This window comes from Takifugu rubripes, chromosome 22 (assembly GCF_901000725.2).
Source record: "Takifugu rubripes chromosome 22, fTakRub1.2, whole genome shotgun sequence".
NCBI lineage: Eukaryota > Metazoa > Chordata > Actinopteri > Tetraodontiformes > Tetraodontidae > Takifugu > Takifugu rubripes.
The window spans coordinates 8,237,306-8,257,041 of NC_042306.1; the positions used below are offsets into that span (position 1 = coordinate 8,237,306).

Below are 19,736 nucleotides of genomic sequence, written 5' to 3' on the forward strand. Positions count from 1 at the left end.
ATGCTGTTTCGTATTACAGCAGGATGCTTTGGGCTGAGCAGCAGCAGCATTTGAAGTCTATCATGAACTTATTTCTCTTGCTCATTTTGTTTTAGTTTTTCCCCTTGATTGAACAATAAAAGGCATTTGAGACTAGTCTGCTGGAACAGTGGTGTTAAGAGCAGAGCTACAGTAAATGAAGGATTTTTTTTCTTTAGCTTCCTGACTGTCTTTTTTTTTAAAAAATGTATTAACCGTCTCCTTGTCACCCACAAACCGGGCAGCCAGGCCTGCTCAGGCCGAGTGGCCAACAGTAGAGGCATTCCGAAGCCCCACCATCACCCAGAGCCAGCAATACCCCGCCCCATGGCCCCATGTCAAGGGAAGAAGGAGATGTGCACCACCCCCAGGTGCAGATGCAAGGATCCTGAGCCACCGAGTCACACACACCAACATACATTCTCAGACATACACCCGTTCTCCCTACACACATACACACATGCACACACTCACACACACACAAATTCACCAACTCTCTCTTTCCTAACCTCCCCCCACCTGTTATCTTAGCCAGACAGCACTGTACCTCTGGCAGTACAGATCCCTAGGAAAGGCCCCAGCTCACTCCCAAGAACTGAAGTCCATGGGCCTACAGCGCTCCGAATGCAGGTAGAGCCCCTGGCCCAGGGGAAACATAACCCCAGGCCAAGCGAGGCCAGACCACCCAGACACACCAGCACGCAGAGGCACAGGCAAACCAAGGGGGGCCAAGAGCACACACCCCCACTTCATGGAAGTTTTTATGCTGGTACATGATACATGACAGGGAGTTCAATACAGTTATGCAGAATTTCTCACCAAGGTTTAAAATAATTATTGTGACATTAATGTTAAGTGTTTTTGTGATATGAACCCTGAAAACTAGATAACATTTGTTTTGGGCCTTGTTAATTTATACTCAACTCTGGAAAGACATTATTTGTTATCAGGACTCTTTTTCAGACTATACTCTATATTACAGTTCCAAGATGTCATAAATGGCTTGAATGATTACAGTACAAAGGACAATGCTGTATATTTTCTTTTTTTAACCTTTTCCCAAATTTAACAATCACAAATGTAAATGTCTAAGCAACAAAAATCACTTAGTGATGAAATCAGAGTTTAAAAAAGTATCACAAATTATCCTACACACAAAAAAGTTAAATACAATGTTTAATGTCTTTAATGAATTGGAACCAACTATTTAATCATTTATATTTCATTTTATTTTACTTGTCAGTTGTTTATTTTCACATCAATTGTTTCTTTTCTTTTCTTTTAGTTATTTGTTTTTGTCAAGTGTAGTACTTCTTTTGCTTTAATTGCAAATTGTTTAAGTATTTTCAATATTGCCTGATGTCTGTCCATATTGTCTTTAGCTATCTATTCTTGTCCTTGTTCTCTGTGACATTTATGGGTGGTTTGTCAAAGGTTCTGCTGGCTTCTACTTCTCTAGAGTATCTCGTCCATCCTGTGAGCTTTTGCTGGGCAGTTTGAAGTAATTCAGGTATTGACCACTGCTACATATCTTTGGTAGAGGCTTTCTGGAGTTCAGGAAGCTTTCTCTCATGGTGTCATTTTCCAATCCCTTTGGAAAGGCTACAACTGACGCAAGAAGTTAAGTGAAGAAGCTTCCTGAACTCAGGCATCAGTGCTGGAATTCTAGATTTGATTGATGCCTTTTCTTTTTGAGGCTCCAGAAATGCAGAGAGAATACTGAACACACTGACACATTCATGAAGCTGTACCATTGTCAGCGTGAACACTGGGTGACGAGGCTATTTGTGTTTTCTTAGAAGAGTCATGTGAGGAGATGGCAGAGAAGTGGGACACTGAAGTGGTTTATTTCTATCGCATGTGGGGACGGGAAGGTGAGATAATGATTATTTGATTTTCCTCTGTGGCTCTCACCTACTGACACAGACTAGCTGGCTTTCCTAGCTTTTCAGCCTGCTATCATTTCTCCCTGTGGGGATCTTGTTGTCAATTTTCTCCCAAGACTCATAATTGCTTACCTGGCCTCTCCATGGAATGGCCCCATGCTGAGTAATCCTGAGCATTGGGCCTGCTCTGCCTGTGACTAAAGATTACTCTATTGATTCTTCCCTGTGGTCATGTTCCCTCGTTTTGTCTCCTGAACTCATTTCTCAACTATTTCATGAACCACAGTAATTTCCTCACTGTTATCCCCTCCCGCATCTCATCACTGGTTTCACATACCCCGTGCAGTGCAATGCCGGGCCCCTTGGGTAATTGCTCACACCCAGTGGTCGATCCATTTTTTCTCTGCATTACTGTTCACATGATGAAGTTCTGTGATTCTTAGAGGAGGTAGATTTTCATTGTCTGCCTTTGACTTTTGATTTGAGGGTAAACATTGCACTAAGATATATTTTAGAGTATTACACTTTTCTTCACATATTGTTGTTTCATAGCCTTATGTGGGCAGCGCAGTGGATTAGCACTGTCACCTCCAGGTTGTAATCCTCTTGGGGCCTCAGTGCAGAGTTTGAATGTCTTACCGTACCCTTGTGGGTTCCTCCCCCAGTATATAGACATGTATTTGGGGGACAGGTTGCCCAGTAGGATGTGAATGCGATATGATTATCTGCCGTTGTATGTTTAGCCCGTGATTTGCTGACAATTTAATCCAGGGTGCACCTGCCTCTCGCCTGAAGGCTAGAGAAAGACTGCTGCTGAGAAAGACTGATGCTCCCACACCATGCTACACCTATGGTATGGTCAGGAAAGGAGCTGTTGCTGGCTTTCTTCAAACATGACGAATAAACTTAAGAACAGAAATTTCATGTTTCTAACACATTAGATAATCTTGCTTCTCATAGCCCAAGAATCCTTCAGAGGCTTTCAGGTGTGTTTTACCGAGGAAAAGCTTCTCTCTGGACATTCATGGACCTGTATTGAAGGTTGACTTTTAAAAACTTTCTGTGAACTGCACACATGATCTCTGGGGCTTCCTCAGAGTAATAACGGGGTTCTTGATCACAAATCCAGAGCCCTGGATTTTTTAGTAGCTAATCCCAGTACACCTAGTGGAAAAACCTCCAAACTGCAATATTTCATTGCTGAGTCTCTCTACCTATTCTCTCCTCTACCTGTCCTCCCTCTTCTCTTCCCTCTCTACCCAGCCGGCCGTCAGCAGGAGGGTCCCCCCTATATGAGCCTGGTATGAGCCCATATATGAGCTTGGCCTAAGGTTTCTTCCTGTTAAAGGGGAGTTTTTCCTGTCCACTGTTGCTTGTTGGGGGTCAGGCCCTGGGATTCTGTAAAGTGCCTTGAAATAATTTTGATTGTAACAGATGCTATATAAATAAAGATTGATTGATTGTTTGATGATTGAGTCACACTGAGTAGGTACTAGTTGAAATGTGGTATAACTAATGCCCAACCAGTAGAATTTTTCGCAGGTGGACTCCAACCGAGGCATGGAAACATCACAGAGATGAAGTTAGAACAGTCCAAAGCCATAGGGCTGTTGCACATGGGAAAAAGGGAAGCTAAGGACTGATGAACATCTAGCCAAGCCTCATTCCAAGAAGAAAATATTTATTTCACTGTGTACATCAGAAAAATGGCCCCCAGATATGAGTCGATAAGTATATAACTCAGGTGGCAGCTGGAAGCATCACCCCATGTGTGGCACAAACCCCTGCCAAATTAAAGTGGTACAAGAACAGGCTATAAGCACAAGAGTGATAGAAGGTCAAAGTGGGAGATGCCTCCAATAGTGAATAACCAGTTAGAAAACCATTTGTACCTGTTTGCTCAATGTTTACAACTCCAAATGAGGCGTGATCTTATCTCTACCATTTCTGTTGTGTTTAGGCTGGTGCCAGTAAGTGATGTGGATGGAGCTTCTAAGGCCAAAAATGAAAAAAATAAATAAAAGATTCAAGACTAGAGATCTTATTGCTTTTATCCATTAAACAAATCCATTAAATTATCCATTAAATTCTCAGAATCTTTAAGAAATTTGGTAATTAAAATAATACCAAACCCTATAATGATGAATTGACATTAGATGGAAATATGATCTAGAACGCTTTAAATGAAACTTAAATAACACAACTATTTGTACTTGTCATCAATGTACAGGGTGAGAGGACTCACAGGTCATCAGAAACTGCACTACTAGAAGACACTTGATCCAGCACTGGAGAACCTGATATGGATCAACTATTGGATCAGTCAGTAAATCTTCTGTTTACTGCTGGTCCAGAATGCAGCAGCCACAATGTTCACTGGTGCAAGAAAAGTGAACATATCGCACCCATCATGGCAACTTTGCACAGGCTCCCTGTTACAGAATACAGTATAAACTAGCACTGACTGAAGCCTTGGATGTTTGAGCACCGCTGCATCTTTTTATATGCTATACCCATGCACCCCAACACAGTCCTTAAAGTCTGGTTCTCAGTCATTTTAAAATTTCTATGGTCTGTCCCCTTTCCGCAGAGGAAAGGGGACAGTGTGTTTAGTGTGCTTGCTCCAAGGCTATGGAACAGTCTACCAAACAAATTGAAATTTGCAACATTTGCGACTGGTTTTAATTATTCATTAAAACTTTTCTTCTCCTTCTGTATGTGATTTCTAAATGGAGGTCTTTTTGTATTGTCTGACTGTCTTTTTGTTAGTCTCATCGTCCTTGGGTATTCTTTGTGCAGGGCTGCCAAAAATTAATGTTTTTCTTCTATTATAAAATATACTTTTATTATATTAATTGATACACTGACAGTAAAACACTTTGGTTGTGTATGTGCTTTACTATTAACTTTTACTTACTGAATTACTTCTGTTTTGCTGAGGAAACCGAGGACCTTCAATTTTAGCATGTACATTCCAATATTCAGCATTTATCTGCTCTTCATCTGTTATAACTTCCTCACCAGTCTTCCACTAAAGCAATAACACTTGTCAAACTGTCAAAGTAAAGGAAACCCTTAAAAGACAGTAATGGGAAAAAATAAGCTCTAAATGTGCTATTTCAGCCACTTTAATGGACGACTGAAGAATTTGCTCTATCTCCAGAAATTATTTCTCATGCAGAGGGTTCCTGATTTTTGTGCTGCTGTTAGAATATTCAATGTTAAAATGACACTTTTACATTTTCTTACCTTCTTTTTACATTTTGAAGGACTTGTTGAAGAATAATAGTTCCTTTCTGTGTGACAAAGTACAGATTTGAGTTGTCATTTGAATTGAAAGGATGTGTCTGGTGTCAATTTTGTTATTGTGTGCTTAGTGTTTTATTTTGGTAGTTTGGTTACTTGGTTGTCTGTGTCTGTGTCTCATTACCTTCAAACCCCTTCCCTATTCAAACCACACCCCTTCCACCTTTTGTGCCAGATTGTCTTTGTATGCAAGTGTGCTCAAGTTTTTGCTCCTTGTTTGACTGTTTTGCACCTTCAGCTTCTTTCCTTTTTGTCTGCTCCCTGCCTGTTTTTTCCTGCCTGATTCTGCCCACCCTCCCAATTGCCTCCACCCAGATTAAAGAGCTTCCTTTTGCACTTGGATCCTTTCCTGTACCATTGGTGGACCACACAGCTGACCTGCACCTGGCAAAGATAGTTTGTTGTCACAGCTGTTACAAAACTATTTTTCAGTCATTTTGCTCAATAATGTAAACAATTTTCATTACAATATATAAAATAGACCCAGATACTGTCTCAGCCATGGATCGGCAATGGTGATCCTGATCAACATCAGTACTACTTGTACATTTACTATGCATGCTCAAAAGCAGGAGGATGTTGAATTTGACATCTAAGTGCCTCTTTGAATGTGGCTGAGGCTGGCTGTCACCTTTCCACTTGTATGCCCAGCTAAAACCAACAAGCCGTAGCAGTGAACAAGGAGACATTGCGTTTTACTGTTCTTTAGTCCCCTGGATTAAGAAGTTAGAGCCACATGCTATACATGCTATATCAGCAGCAGCTGATCTCTATAGCTCAATATGCATTTTGTTTTTTAGTCACGATACAGTGATTGATGAATAATTAGTGATACAATTCATGTCATTAATGGGTCTTTCACTTTAACCAATGAGGACTGAGTCATGCCATCTAACTTTACACCTTTCTGATAGAAACACACAACAAAGTTTTAAGTTACATCCAGGTTAACAGAAGGAGTTACTGGGATGTTGACCTGAAATGATGGTGTTAGGCTGGTAAAGAATGACTGCTGTCCAAAAGTCAGTGGGGAGTAATGGAGATGCAGTATTGGAAAAGAACTGGACCTGTGTGCCACTCCCTGCCATCAGTACTTTAGACTGCCCGCAGAGATCCTGACAGATGTTCTGATGAGCAAATATGGCTGACAGAAAAGATCATTCACCTCAGCTCACCCAAACATATTTTTGCATTACTGAAAATTGCATATATTTGTGTGTGTATGTGTGTCTGTGTGTTGCACCTGTTTAAAGCAAGACATGACTCATCTTCTTCACTTTTTCAATGTTATTTGTTCCACTTGATTTCCTTAGCATAACCATGAATCAGTGCTGATCAGTGACATCATCATGACCTCTGACCTCTCAGTCATTGTAAATTAAATTGAATATTAAAACACAAAAGAAATACATGTTATTATCCCCTTGAATATTAACAAATTTTTTTTTAGCTGATGCATGTGAGGCACCAACTTTTTTTTTTAATCCAACAGAGTATCTTATTTACAATGCAACATCATCATCCGCATCAATAAGTGGTTGTTTCATATCTAATGTCAGTGCTCTATAAACACACATGTAAGATACAGATTTGGCTTTGAAAGAATGTTAAATTTGGCAAATTGCTTTTGATTTAAATACACAGAGGAGATGAGATGAGAGGAGAGGAGAGGAGAGGAGAGGAGAGGAGAGGAGAGGAGAGGAGAGGAGAGGAGAGGAGAGGAGAGGAGAGAGGGGAAGAGGAGTCCATGAGTTAACAGGGTGACAGAAACCTGTCACTGAATGACTGTAACTACAATGACAAAGACTCTGTAATGACTGTAAATACATATTTAGTGATTATACCTTTTATCAAAGATTTGAAGGTTTTAAGTCTAATTTTTAAAGTAGAGGTGTCAGCCTCCCGTACCTGGACAGCAAGCTGGTCAACAGCAGGAAGGCTTGATAGCTAGCTGATAGCTAAACGCTCTGCCCTTCAGTGTAAGAACAAGCAGTAAACCAACATTCTGAGAGTGGAGTGGTGTGATAAGTTATTATAGTGCTGTTAGTTTCTCCAGATATGGTGGAGCTTAGCAAATGAGGACCTTTTTGGTCAGAAGATGTATCGCAAAGCCGGAAGACAATGAAGAGAAACCAGCACACGGTCAATACCTGTCAGACCTCCAGCTCCAGACTTTTGAATCAGCTGGAGGCTTCTCATTTTAAGTATTTTTTTTAAATTAATATTCCTAATAATGGTCAAATAGGCAATACAAAGTACATTATACAAAACAAAACAAAAAAAGCAAAAATAAATACAGCAGTGGTTCATGTGACACCAGGTCTCAATTATTAGAAAAAGCATTGGTGAAATAATAATGGGCGTGCTATCTTTAAAGGTTAAGTGCTCAGTCAAAGAGCTTACATCACCCCCTCCCCTATGTCTCTTTCCACCTCCCACCTGTCAAGATGAAGCTGCTCTGTGGCAGTGGAGACTTTGGTCCATTGCATCCTTTCATCCATCCCTCTTCCAGCCGCTAAATCAAATCCTGGTTGCAGCAGTCACAGCAAAGAAGGCCGGAGAGCCCTCTCCCCAGCCAATTCCTTCCCTCTTCTCTGGTGGTATCCCAAAGCTTCCCCAGGCCAGCCTAGAGATGTAATCTTTCCAGTTTGGCCGTGGTCTTCCCTGGGGTCTCCTCTCAAATGAACATGCCAAAAACATCTCTCCAGGGATTCATTCAGGAGGAATCCTAGCCAGATACCCAAAACACCTCTACCTGGCTTTCTCTCACAATGGAAGAGTAGCAAGTCCTTCGGCTTCCTTTGGATTTTATGTGCACCCTTTCTAAGGATAAAGCCTTATGGAAGAAACACACTTCAAAGTCGGCAGAGCTCAATATTCTGACAAGCTGGTGGCTTTCTTTATTGTTCTTAGTTACCTCTTTACACAAAGTTTTTGGTTTGAGTTTAGCAGGACATTAGTAAGAAAAGCCCTGGTTGATCCAAACCATGTGAGAATGATGAAAAATGCTGAACTCCCGGAAAACAATAAATAAATTAGATTTTTTTTTCCAAGCCTTGTCCAGATGCTCTGTCTATGAGCTCTTCAGGCAGTTATTTGACCTCATGGATCTCATTTTTGCTCTGATGTGAACTACAAGCTGTAAGGCTGCCATTCACTTAAAGATGACACGCACTCCATTGATGATGGATGGAACATGTTGAAGTATTGTGTCAGCTTCTTAAAATGATTATTTTCTAAGGAAAAATGTCTCACAAATTTGCATTCTGACGTGTCTCGGGGCCACTTGCTTCAATAACTTATTACCATAAATGATGCATATTATAACCAAAGATGCATTATTCCTTTTCACCTCTGACAGAACAGCGTACCCATGTGGCATCGGGATGATCCCTTTTCTTCCACTGAAGAACCAGAATATGAATCATAGCTTCATTTTGGCTGTTGGAATGGCATTTTTTCCATTTTGTTTTCTCAGTTTAAACACTGCTCATTGGAGATTTGATTTGCAATCAGAGACTTGACATTTCATGCTTGTTAATTTCCTTTTGCCATGATTGGTCAGAGCTGTAATGGAATTCCAGACTGACACGTGATTGGCTGTTGCTGTGGTTGTATCTATACTCTATTTGCATGAATTTGAGCTTCTCCTAACTTCAATTGAACCCTCATCGTATTGTTCACCGTCGCTGTCAGCCGTCTGTAGGAGCATTCAGGAAAAATTAATGCCAGCTGGTCATGGTGGTCACCGAAATTGCTTTTAGAGTGAAGGCAGTTTACAGTGAATGAGTCCGACCCCCTGATGAGCAGTAAGGTGAAAATATAAAGAACAGAAAGAAAAATCAGGCAGCAGTTTTTCGTGATGTGTGGGTGATCACAGAAATCAAAATTACGTTTTCTGGGGTGCTTGGAAGAGCCAAATCCATCATGTATTTGGCCACTTTAAAGAGTACCCACACGCCTGGCATGAATATGAGAATTATCATATATCTGTCAGAATGGCAAATTCTCTTCCCTGCTCTTTGCACACAGACTCCAGAAGCACTGGTGGACCTGATGAGGGGGCAGGTAGTGAACCAACCTAAATCCGAGGTACTAGTTCTTTAAAACCTATGGCATCATACTTTGTCTGTAATTAACACTATATACTATAATGATTTGTTAAGATATCAATATATGTCTTTTTTAAATTATTATTCAGAATTAGAACTTCAAAAATATGAAGGTTGATTTTCCAGGATTGGGGTGGTCCACCCTGGTGATTTCTGCCTATGGCTGCAAGGATGCTGAAGTTAAACTTCCAGGCTGCCATTGTGGAACAACCTACCCTGTATGCTTCAGGATGGTGGGGGATGCCGCATGCAGCATACTTACTCAACACAATGTAAGTGAGAACAAAATAAACGGTAGCAACATTGTTCTTTGAATCCAGACTGCATTCCCCAGCTGTCTATATGACAGTCTGACTTTAGGCAGAGATCATGCAATTATTACTCTCCTGTCCTGTTGCTGAAAATAAAATGGATAAGTGGTGTTGGCATTCATTAGTTATAAGTATCCAACCACTCTCATTTTCCTGTGAGTTCTAAATTTGCATTTTAAGCACAATAAATCATCAAAAGTGTCTGTACAATGAGTAATGAACCACAAACAAGACACTAGAATTTTCAGCATGTGTTGGAACTAGGGGAGGCAAACCCTCATTGTAAGCCCTCACTATTGTCCTGTGAGAGATTATAAGGTATACCATGGGAATGATCTCAGTTCACTATATTTTTCTAATAACCTTTTTTTTTTTGCTTATAATGTGTCTGTCCTAAACTCCTTCCACGATGTTCTAAGGTCCATGACAATAAATAAACTGTGACTATATTCTCATTATCAGACTCCTGTCCTGAAAGAAGTGATGCAGTTGATGTCAGTGATGAAAAACAAGGCAGCTTATGCAGCTGGAGTGGGAGGCAACCTCCGCCCGAGTTCTCTGCACTTGCACTCACATCAAAACGAATGACTTTAATAAAAACTCTTCCACACAGTGAGGAATGTTAGAGAACCTACCAAATTTAATGGAGTTAAAGTTACATATGGGTACTCAAGGTGTCTTGCTTAGAACGGAAGAATGACTTTTATAATGGAGCTCAAGGCTGGGCAACTGCCATCTCTGTAAACACACCTGCAGAGACAGAAAATGAGTTCTTGATACAGATGATTTGTTGTGTCTGGTATTGTAATTCAAATTTTAGTCATGATGTGTGTCTAAGCAGGCAGCATGGTGGTGTGGTGGTTAGCACTGTTGCCTCACAGCAAGAAGGCCCCGAGTTCGATCCCCAGTTGGGACTGAGGCTGGGGACTTTCTGTGTGGAGTTTGCATGTTCTCCCTGTGCCTGTGTGGGTTCTCTCCGGGTACTCCGGCTTCCTCCCACAGTCAAAAGACATGCATGATTGGGGATTAGGCTAATTGGAAACTCTAAATTGCCCGTAGGTGTGAGTGTGAGAGAGAAGGGTTGTTTGTATATATGTGTTAGCCCTGCGATTGACTGGCGTCCAGTCCAGGGTGTACCCTGCCTCAGCCCATTGTGCTGGGATAGGCTCCAGTCCCCCGCGACCCTCAGTGGAAGAACAAGCGGTAGAAAGTGAGTGAGTGTGTCTAAGCAACTTCAAGAGTCTCTTTTAGCAGTAACAGAATGATCATTTGCCTTTTTGTAAATCCTTACCCTTAAATGAAAACAAGCACCTTTGGAAACCTATCAGCATTAGAACATGCAAAGGGAATGAATGACCACTGTCTATAGCTGAATGGTGACACCATAATAATATACAGAAACATATCTTTCCAATAATAAAAATAATTCAGCCATTTTGTCCCCTGAAATCTGTATTTTTACATTCTCGGTACATCACACTGAACTGCTGGGTAACTAAGTTATATCAATGCACAAATGCTAATCTGAATGACATTGCTCATGTTAAGGACTTGTTTAAGGCTGAGATGTAGACAAGTGAATTTCCAGCCACATAATGACTGTAGCAAAAGAATAATCGCTGATAACATAATGAGTACAAGCCAACTCCTGCATTTATGTTGGAGCTAAATCACAGTAATGGACCGAGCTGTGGCCTCCTGCTGAGCTCATACAGGCTTTGCTCGAAGTCAGGGATAAACCACTTAAGCTTAGACAGGAGTGATTGTGTTTTCTCAGTCCTTTCAAACATTAAACACAGAAAAATCTCAGCATGGCCAACTGAAGTTGACTTCAATATTTAAGATTATAGGAACTACTCACCACAGTATACACATGCAGAGACACAAAGTGAACAAATTACAACAAAATATATATAAAATTTCCCTAATTTCAGCAATGATCTTGTTGGGGATCAAACTTGAAAAGGGATCCTTTTCACTCATAGTTTTAGATGTTTTGTTTCTTATTTATTTATTTCCCCTTCCCCTCTAATGTCATCTATCCTAAGGACAAAATGTTCTCTCAATAAATAAGTCAACATTCAAATGTATTTGTGTACTTGGGTGTTAGCAAAACCTTTGCATATGTTAATTGTTCTATCAAGATGGGTTGATTTGGAATCATTGGGCTCCATTACATCAGGCAGGGAAATGTCTTTATATGATCAGAGTTGGATTGAAATATAAGTGAAATGTTGTTTTGCCTTCACCATTTTAACATTAGAAGGATTTAAACAAAGGATTATGGAGTTACAGTGTAGACAGTGCAAAAGAAAAGAAGATTGTCCCTTCATTTCCTTGATATTCTGCTGCGTCTGTGGCCTTACAGAGAAGACAGTTAAAATAGAAATGGCACCTTTCAGCGACCCTTGGCAGAGTGCCCAGTATGATCGCCCTAGGACATTTATTTGGACCTCTGATGATGCTGGGTCAGACCTCACAGAAACTTTCAACTTCCAGGACACCACTTACAGCACAGCGTGAAACGGAAAGAATGAGGGTTAGCTTCTCTGAAACTGAGGTCACTGAAAACCACTGAAAACCAGCTGGACTGCTCACACTGCCAAAACTGAGCACCAAGAGCTGCTTTTTTACGCTCTGTCTTATGAAGACCTTTACACTTTAAAATCACAGTGATTTTAGTGTTGATCTGCGATAAACTCGCTCACTAATAACAGCACAAGTACTTGTACTTTTGGAGAAAGCCAAGAGGTCAACAGCTCCATGCTTGTTGAGGCTATTGTACTTTCTATTATTGTATAACATTTAAAGTACCACATTATTTTACGTGTTTCCATAAGTGTTTTAACTCTGTGGCACTCACAGATTAGTGTTTGTGCAGTTGTTTTAACATCTTAATAGGACACTGATTTCAAATGATAGTCGTTTGATGTGAGACTGATTGTTCGATAGTCTGACTGTGAATCTGGAATATTTTCATTACAATTATAGGGAAATGTTCCAGTTCACGAAGGTCATCAATATTGACAAAACACTTAGACACACACATTCTCATTTGTCTCGCTCGGCCTGTTTTCTGTCTCGCGTTGGACCTGTCCTTGCTGTTGTTGCTGACTAGGACCTGGACCTGAACCAATCCAGTTACCTGTGTCTGCATTGCTCAGTTCCATGTCTGTTGAGTCAAAACCTTGACATTTTTTATGCTGGCCCTGAAATCACAACATCGACACAAAACACAATGACACAAAATACGAGATATCCATCAAACACAACATTAACAGAAAAAAAATATGAACCAAAACCCGAATAGGGAAGTATACTCAACCACACATGATTAACCCTGTCTGGAGGAACGACTGGTGCACCCCTTAATCCAGAAGTCATGTTATGTGAGGTGTTCAGGGCATGTCCCTCCGGTAGGAGGCCCCCGGGAAGACCAAGGACACGTTGGAGAGACTATGTCTCTCGACTGGTCTAGGAACGCCTGGGGAGACCCGTATGAGCTGGAAGAAGTAGCTGGGGAGAGGGAAGTCTGGGCTTCTCTTCTTAGGCTGCTGCCCCCGCGACCCGACCCCGGATAAGCGGTAGAGGATGGATGGATGGATGGATGGATGGATGGATGGATGGATGTTTTTAAACATATTTATTCATAGAGGACACATTTAGAAATGATGTATAGGTGCTTTTATCTGACTCTATTTTGCTCCTTGTTATTTATATGACTTGTTAACTCATTAAGGATCCACATACACACTTTGCATCTGCTGAACAAAGACTTCTCTTTCAAACTGGAAAGGAGGGGGAACATACATGAATTATGCAAAAAGAAAGCAGGAACTTTCTGCACAGAAACAAACCAGGCCCTGACCCTGCCTGGCAGAGAATGAGGGTGAATCTATTGTGCAGAAATAACAGCGAGCATCAAGTGCTGCTCCTTTTTTAAAACAATACCAGCATAGTGAGTGTGGTGAGCTAAGAGGAAAACACACCCTCTCTCGACTGCACTGCATTCCTGTTATTTTAACATTTCATCACAGCTACAAAGGTGTTTTTCAGCCCACCAACACTCTCAGTCTCACCGTTTGGGACATCGTGATATATGAATGTGCTGTTGGTAAACAAGCCCTGAATACTTTCAATAGGTTTTGCGGAGAGCTTTTTTGAGACAGTTGTCGATACGTGACTACAGTTTATTTGAGGATTTTATCTTTTCCTATAGAATACTGAGTCCGTCCCTGCCTTCATTTGTTTTTTGAGTTTCGGTGAAACTGAGCACACACAATAGAAGAAATAGAATTTCTTTCTTCAACTGCAGAAAAAGAGGTGAAGGCTCCCGGAGCAGAAATCTTGGTATAACTTTAACTGTAGTGTCTGTTAAAATGTAAATGTTTGCACGTGTAACTAAGTTAGAAAATCAGAACGATTCAGATGTATTATAGCCTGGATTTCTTCAGATTGGCTGCCAAAGAAAATTGCTGCTGTTTTACTGAGTTTCACAAGCTCCAATTTTAAAATTTAAAAAGGTAAAAATGGGAAGCCATTGTGTTGGTGCCATTTTCACATGTAGTCATGTTTCACATGAAATGTCTGCATAATAAGATTGTTATGTATAAATCTGTATTGGTAGAACAGAAACAGCAATAATGAATCACACCAACATTTTATTTAATGTCACCGAAGGTCATGAGTTCACCTTAAGATCTAATTTAAAAACATTCGGAAACCACATAAGGAAAACAGTCTATTGAAACAACAGATGTTAATTCCATGTTGGAAAACCTTTGATCTGTTTATAAGAATCAGTTTTTGCATTCTACCCCATGCTAGAAACCTATTTTATCCAGATTTAGTTCCCACAAAAATGCCAAACAATAAACTCCTGCCAGCCTCCCTGCAAACACACATATACCGGTAGACCAAAATTGTAAATCACATTGAATTGTGTGTTTTTGTGTCTAGGTCAGAGATTGTATGTCCCTCTTCAGCCCCTCTACAAACCTAAGAGGTCTGAGTCAAATTTGGAAAAAAGCCTTCAGTTTGCCTAGCCTAAAGACCCTGTTCCAGAGCGATGGGTGCATCAGGGAAAGAACAGAGATAGATGTGATGCATCCATCATGCCTAGTGCCTACTGCATAAGCCTACGGAAGCAGTGCTCCAATCTGGGGTTACTGCACTCAGGTTCAGGTTCAGCAACATTATGTGACCAAAGAATGAGGTCAGCTGACTAAACATGCAATATGACCAGGTTGTTTTGTGAATCTTTCGTCGATATTGTCCACTCCGTGGACAGGGGCGTATTCTAAGGTGACAATGCCAGCATTCATCGGGCTTAAAATGTGGTTCAGGGAGACTGAGACATCATCACATGTTGAATAGCTAGCAAAGAGTCCAGAGCCTAACCCCAATGAGAATCTTTAAGATGTGCTGGAGAAGGATTTGTGCAATGGTCCAACTCTCCCAACATCAATACAAGATCTTGGTGAAAAAAAATACAACCCTGGTTTGAAAAAAAATTCTGCAATTGCAGAAGCTCATTGAAACAGTGCCACAGCCAATGCGAATGAGGATTTTTTATTTTTTTGGCAGCAGGCAGAGAAGCGACTCATGTCTTCAAACCACAGCTCTGGAACAGTAAGGCACAAAGCTCTGTTCAGATGGAGAATACATCAAAGAATCTATCGTTTAAATATCAGAGTATCTTTCTTGGACTTTCAAACACAAATATGATATTGTCCAGACAATCACTGATCAGCTTTATCTTTATATTTATCTTTATCTTTACCACAGTCATGTTGGAGCGTAGAATGACAGCGTTTACCTTACCTGTATAGAGAAGAACGTGCTAACTCACTTCCCCTCCCTGTCCCTGACAGAATTCAGAGGAGCACACAGTCACATATACCACACCATCATCGCAATGCAGACTGCAAGATTGAAAGCCTCCCTGAATTTGACAATGGTGGTTTGACACATGCATAGCCATTGCGGACACATATGCTTGAAAAAAGTATGTATGTGGCATCCACTTGAATTTCAAACGTACACATTACAGCTCTGATGTGTAAAGGGAAGCTCCACATTATGATTCATACTTAAACACACCACAATATGACTTTATTTTATATTCTTATAAGGCAAGGATAATTGGATCTGCATAATTCTGCTTTTTTTTTTTTTTTTAAATGCTGTGTTCTTTTTTATTAAAGGAAATGTAATTGCAGCTATGCTATTCAGTGGAAAAGGGTGTAAAATGTCTCAATATGGTATATGTTTTAGAGCTCAAGTTTGATGAAGAAAAATATCTTAAGGTGTTTTTTTTTTAAGGAACAACTTTACAATTCCAAAATATTACTATTCAAACTGATTTCAGAGCGAGCATACTTCTGACAGGCACTGTGGAATGCTGAAAAGTGAAAGGATTAGTGTCTCTAGGACCTGTCTTCAAGCACTTAAACCCACAGAATCTCCGCACAGCTTCGCATCTTTTTATTTTGGATTTGTCATCACCTAGTTTTCTATTCATCTCAATATGTTCAGTGCCATTTAAATAAGGAAAATCATTCCGATTCCATGTTTTAACAGCGATGAAATGATGAACTCACAAGAGCATCTTGTGAAAGATGCCAACATCTGTGGTGTGTCCTTATAACCACCAGTTTAAGGCAGTTATCTCACACATGGAAGAACCTTCGGATGACGTGATTTATGATTTCATGATGTTTGTTTAAGATAAGTCAATAGACTTATGGTTGCAAAAGCTCATTTATAAAAGTCACCCTAGTTTTTTCTTATTTTCCCAGTGAAAACTGGCAGGGATAAGAGTGGACTGGTCTTCCATTCTCTTCCATACTGAAAGCCAGTGGGTGAATTATCACATTCAAACACATCAGTGTACGTTAACAGTAAAGTTCCAATCGTCCTTATAGAGAGCAGCAACAATCTTCCGGAAAATTGACAAGATGAGGTAGCTGAGACTTGCATCAGTGTGGAGTCTGACAGGATCACAGTGATGGGAGATCTTAAAAGCAGCATGGAGTGTGTGGGCAAAAAAACATGAGCTGGTCAGACTTACAGACTAGTTATTATTATATATATTACCGGTAGTTTATATATACACACGAGTATGTGTGCGAGCATATATATCCACACTGACCGCCCCAGGACCTTGCTTGTCAGAAGACATTCTGCTGTGCAAAAGACAACATGAAGGGTTGACTCCCACTTGCTCAGGGGTCATATATTTGACCTTGGAGAAGCTGTCAGATGCTTTATTTCAGCAAATGTCACACTCTGCTCTCCTCTTCTCTGCTGTCTCCTCAGTCCCCTCAAACCACAATGAAGGCTGATCAGAGAATATGCTTTCACACATCACTGATTTCTCTTCAGTCTAAGCCCCATCACACTTTTTATGCCTCTGTCCCTCTGACTTTACTTCAATTTGCCCTTTCCCAGTCTCTCGTCAGTGCCAGGAAGCTACGAAGGAGAGCAAGAGAAAGGATTAAGAGAAAGGTAGCGAGGAAATAGATAAATACTACCTCGATAAAACCCAATTTTCCACTCATTTTTCCGTCCCACAAGTGGTAGCAAACTGATCCAACTATGCACTTGAAAACTATCATTTCATTCCATGAAGTTTTGATAGCATTACTGCTCTCCTCTGAGTGAGATGCTTTAGCTCTGAGTGTGTTTAGATCACTAGTGGTTGATTTAAGCAGCATTTGGTCCTCCCAGTTGAATTACCGGAGTAGAAAATACCAGTTTCAAGCACACTTTATGATCTAGTTTGGAAAAAAAACAAAAAAAACACATCAACACAGCTCAGTGTAAAAGCACTTACAACACAGTTCATCACAGGGGAGCAGGAAGGTTTCTAGATAAGGTGTCTCTCTGGTAACGTTTCTACTGCACTTTCAGAATCATTTTAATCTATCCAGTAAATCATTGGCTTACATCCATTTTTAGAGTATGACTCAAAGGATGCAAATGGCTTTTTAGATTTCAAGATTTGGAGCCCACGTGAGGTGGAATTACTGGATAACAACTATATTCTACTGACACAAGATACAGAGCAAATCTTTTTTTTCTGCTACTTTTCAGAGAACAAGCCCTCTTAGTTAAAATATGACCGTGAAGGTGCTGAGTTGCTTCCAGCATCCCGTAATGATTTGCCTTTCTTATGGTGTTGAAAACATTAATACAACAAATGTTAATTCTAGTTGGTGGGCAATTGAGCTGTCTGAAAAATCCATGAAAATAGGACACTATAAACAGCATCAGATGTCAAGTATATCGATGAACGTACATTGTCTAAAAGTGTTTCTACTTATCACTGATAGGATCTTAATGTTGGGATAGTTCGTCTGATAGTTTCAGAAACTCTACGTTAACTAATTCAAACCAAAAAATCCACATGCATGGTCGAGGGCTGAAATGTAGACCTTGCTGAATGCTTCACATTTTACATTTTGTCCGACCTAAGGAGGAAGGGCTCCTTAACGTCAGCATGGTCATCTTTATAGCACACCCTTCACTACAGCATTGAGCACTGTGTTGATGACTCTGGACTGACCAATGCCTGGGAGAGAAAAAATAACCGGGAACTTCATGAACCCTCCCGTGCCCCCCTTCCCCCCCAGCTAGTGGCTTAGCACTGTATATATAGTAACTCTGAGTGTGTAGGGATGAGTCATGTGTGCTTTTGGGTTCTACCTCCAGATGTTTGAGTCTTCTTGCCTGTTTTGAACCGTGTTGTCTTCCATGAGGCTGTCCAGGGTAACGAGAACATTGTGATGCTCTGGAAGCTCTCTGCAGATGATGGCTTTTGCTGTTAGATGCAACCTACACACTTTCAAGAAAGCAGAGCCACCTTGGGTGTGTTAGTGTGTTCTGACTGCAAATTGCCATGAGTTTGAATGTGATGGGTTGATTCTGAATGCAGCCACATCTACAGTTCTCACATGACTTCTCTTTTTTTCCATTATAAATACGTGACATTTAAACAGATATGTGGAAAGACCCAGTATATACAGTGGCCGGCCGTGCATTTTACACCTAGGCCTTCAGTAGTGCTCCGTCTGAATCAATCCAACCCTCAATAACCATTTTATGGCTATAAAACTTCCACTGCAGGTACAGCTGCAACACACATAAAAAAAATCGTCAAAAATAACCTGATAAGATTGCAATATTATTGTTACAAGTTATGGTTTTAGGTTGCAGAAGAACTCAGACACAGACTTCTGCCAGCTTATTCTACAGTTCAACTGCAGAAAAGCGTCACTTTATTAAGCACGGAACTGAAGACACGTGAACGAAGGGAGGTCTTCAATCACACACATTACCTGGCTTATGGTGTGCAAGTGCAAACAGTAATTAAACAGTAATTAAATACATCAACAACCAGAACTCAATAAATAGAACACTAACATTTAAAGTTGCAAAAGATAACATTTACAACAAACAAAAACAGGGTTAACACCAACCTGAACCCACAGACACACTGCCACAAAGCATGCTGGGAATTTCCCACACTGACCCTGTCAGTGTATTGCGTCAGGTTGCGTGAGTATTGCGTCACTTCCTGTCTCCTCTATCGTTCGTTGGTTGCATTGTGCATGGGGTGCCGTATTCACTTAATATTGAACACTTGGTGTGTTGTATTCACTTAATATTGAACACTTGGTGTGTTGTATTCACTTTACTTAAAATTTTGAACACTTGAGACATTCTAGTCACCCGATATCAACAGTGAGAAACAACCCATATTAAACAAATACAGGGCTTCGCCGATCACTAGCGTTAGCATGGCCTCACCGTCTGTTTCACCCGGTGTCTTTGTCTGTTCAGAGTGCGAAATGTTTAGTTACTCCTCTGCCTCCCTTAGTGAAGGGAATAGGTGCAGAAAGTGTAGTTTATTTATGGCTATGGAGGCAAGACTTAGCGAGCTTGAGACGCGGTTCCGCAGTTTGGAGTTAGCTGGAGTTGCGTCATGTAGCCAGGGTAAGCTAGCTGCTGCGGCGCCGCCTAGCGTAGCTACAGCTAGCGGTCCCCCGGCAGCAGCCGAGCAGCCGGCTAGCCAGGGCGGCTGGGTGACGGTTCGTAGG

General features: G+C 40.8%; 1 protein-coding gene across 1 annotated transcript in view; it reads right to left on the reverse strand.

Moving 5' to 3' along the window:
• The window catches only part of LOC115247966 (BMP/retinoic acid-inducible neural-specific protein 3-like), a 36,207-nt gene extending 22,483 nt beyond the window's left edge, over positions 1 to 13,724 (reverse strand). Inside the window, exons 1-2 of the mRNA XM_029831141.1 lie at positions 13,713 to 13,724; positions 12,779 to 12,842 (exon numbers count right to left, since the gene is read on the reverse strand). Of these exons, the coding sequence (XP_029687001.1) occupies positions 12,779 to 12,842; positions 13,713 to 13,724 (76 nt within the window). The remainder of the gene's footprint in view (positions 1 to 12,778; positions 12,843 to 13,712) is intronic.
• Between the last annotated feature and the right edge of the window lie 6,012 nt (positions 13,725 to 19,736).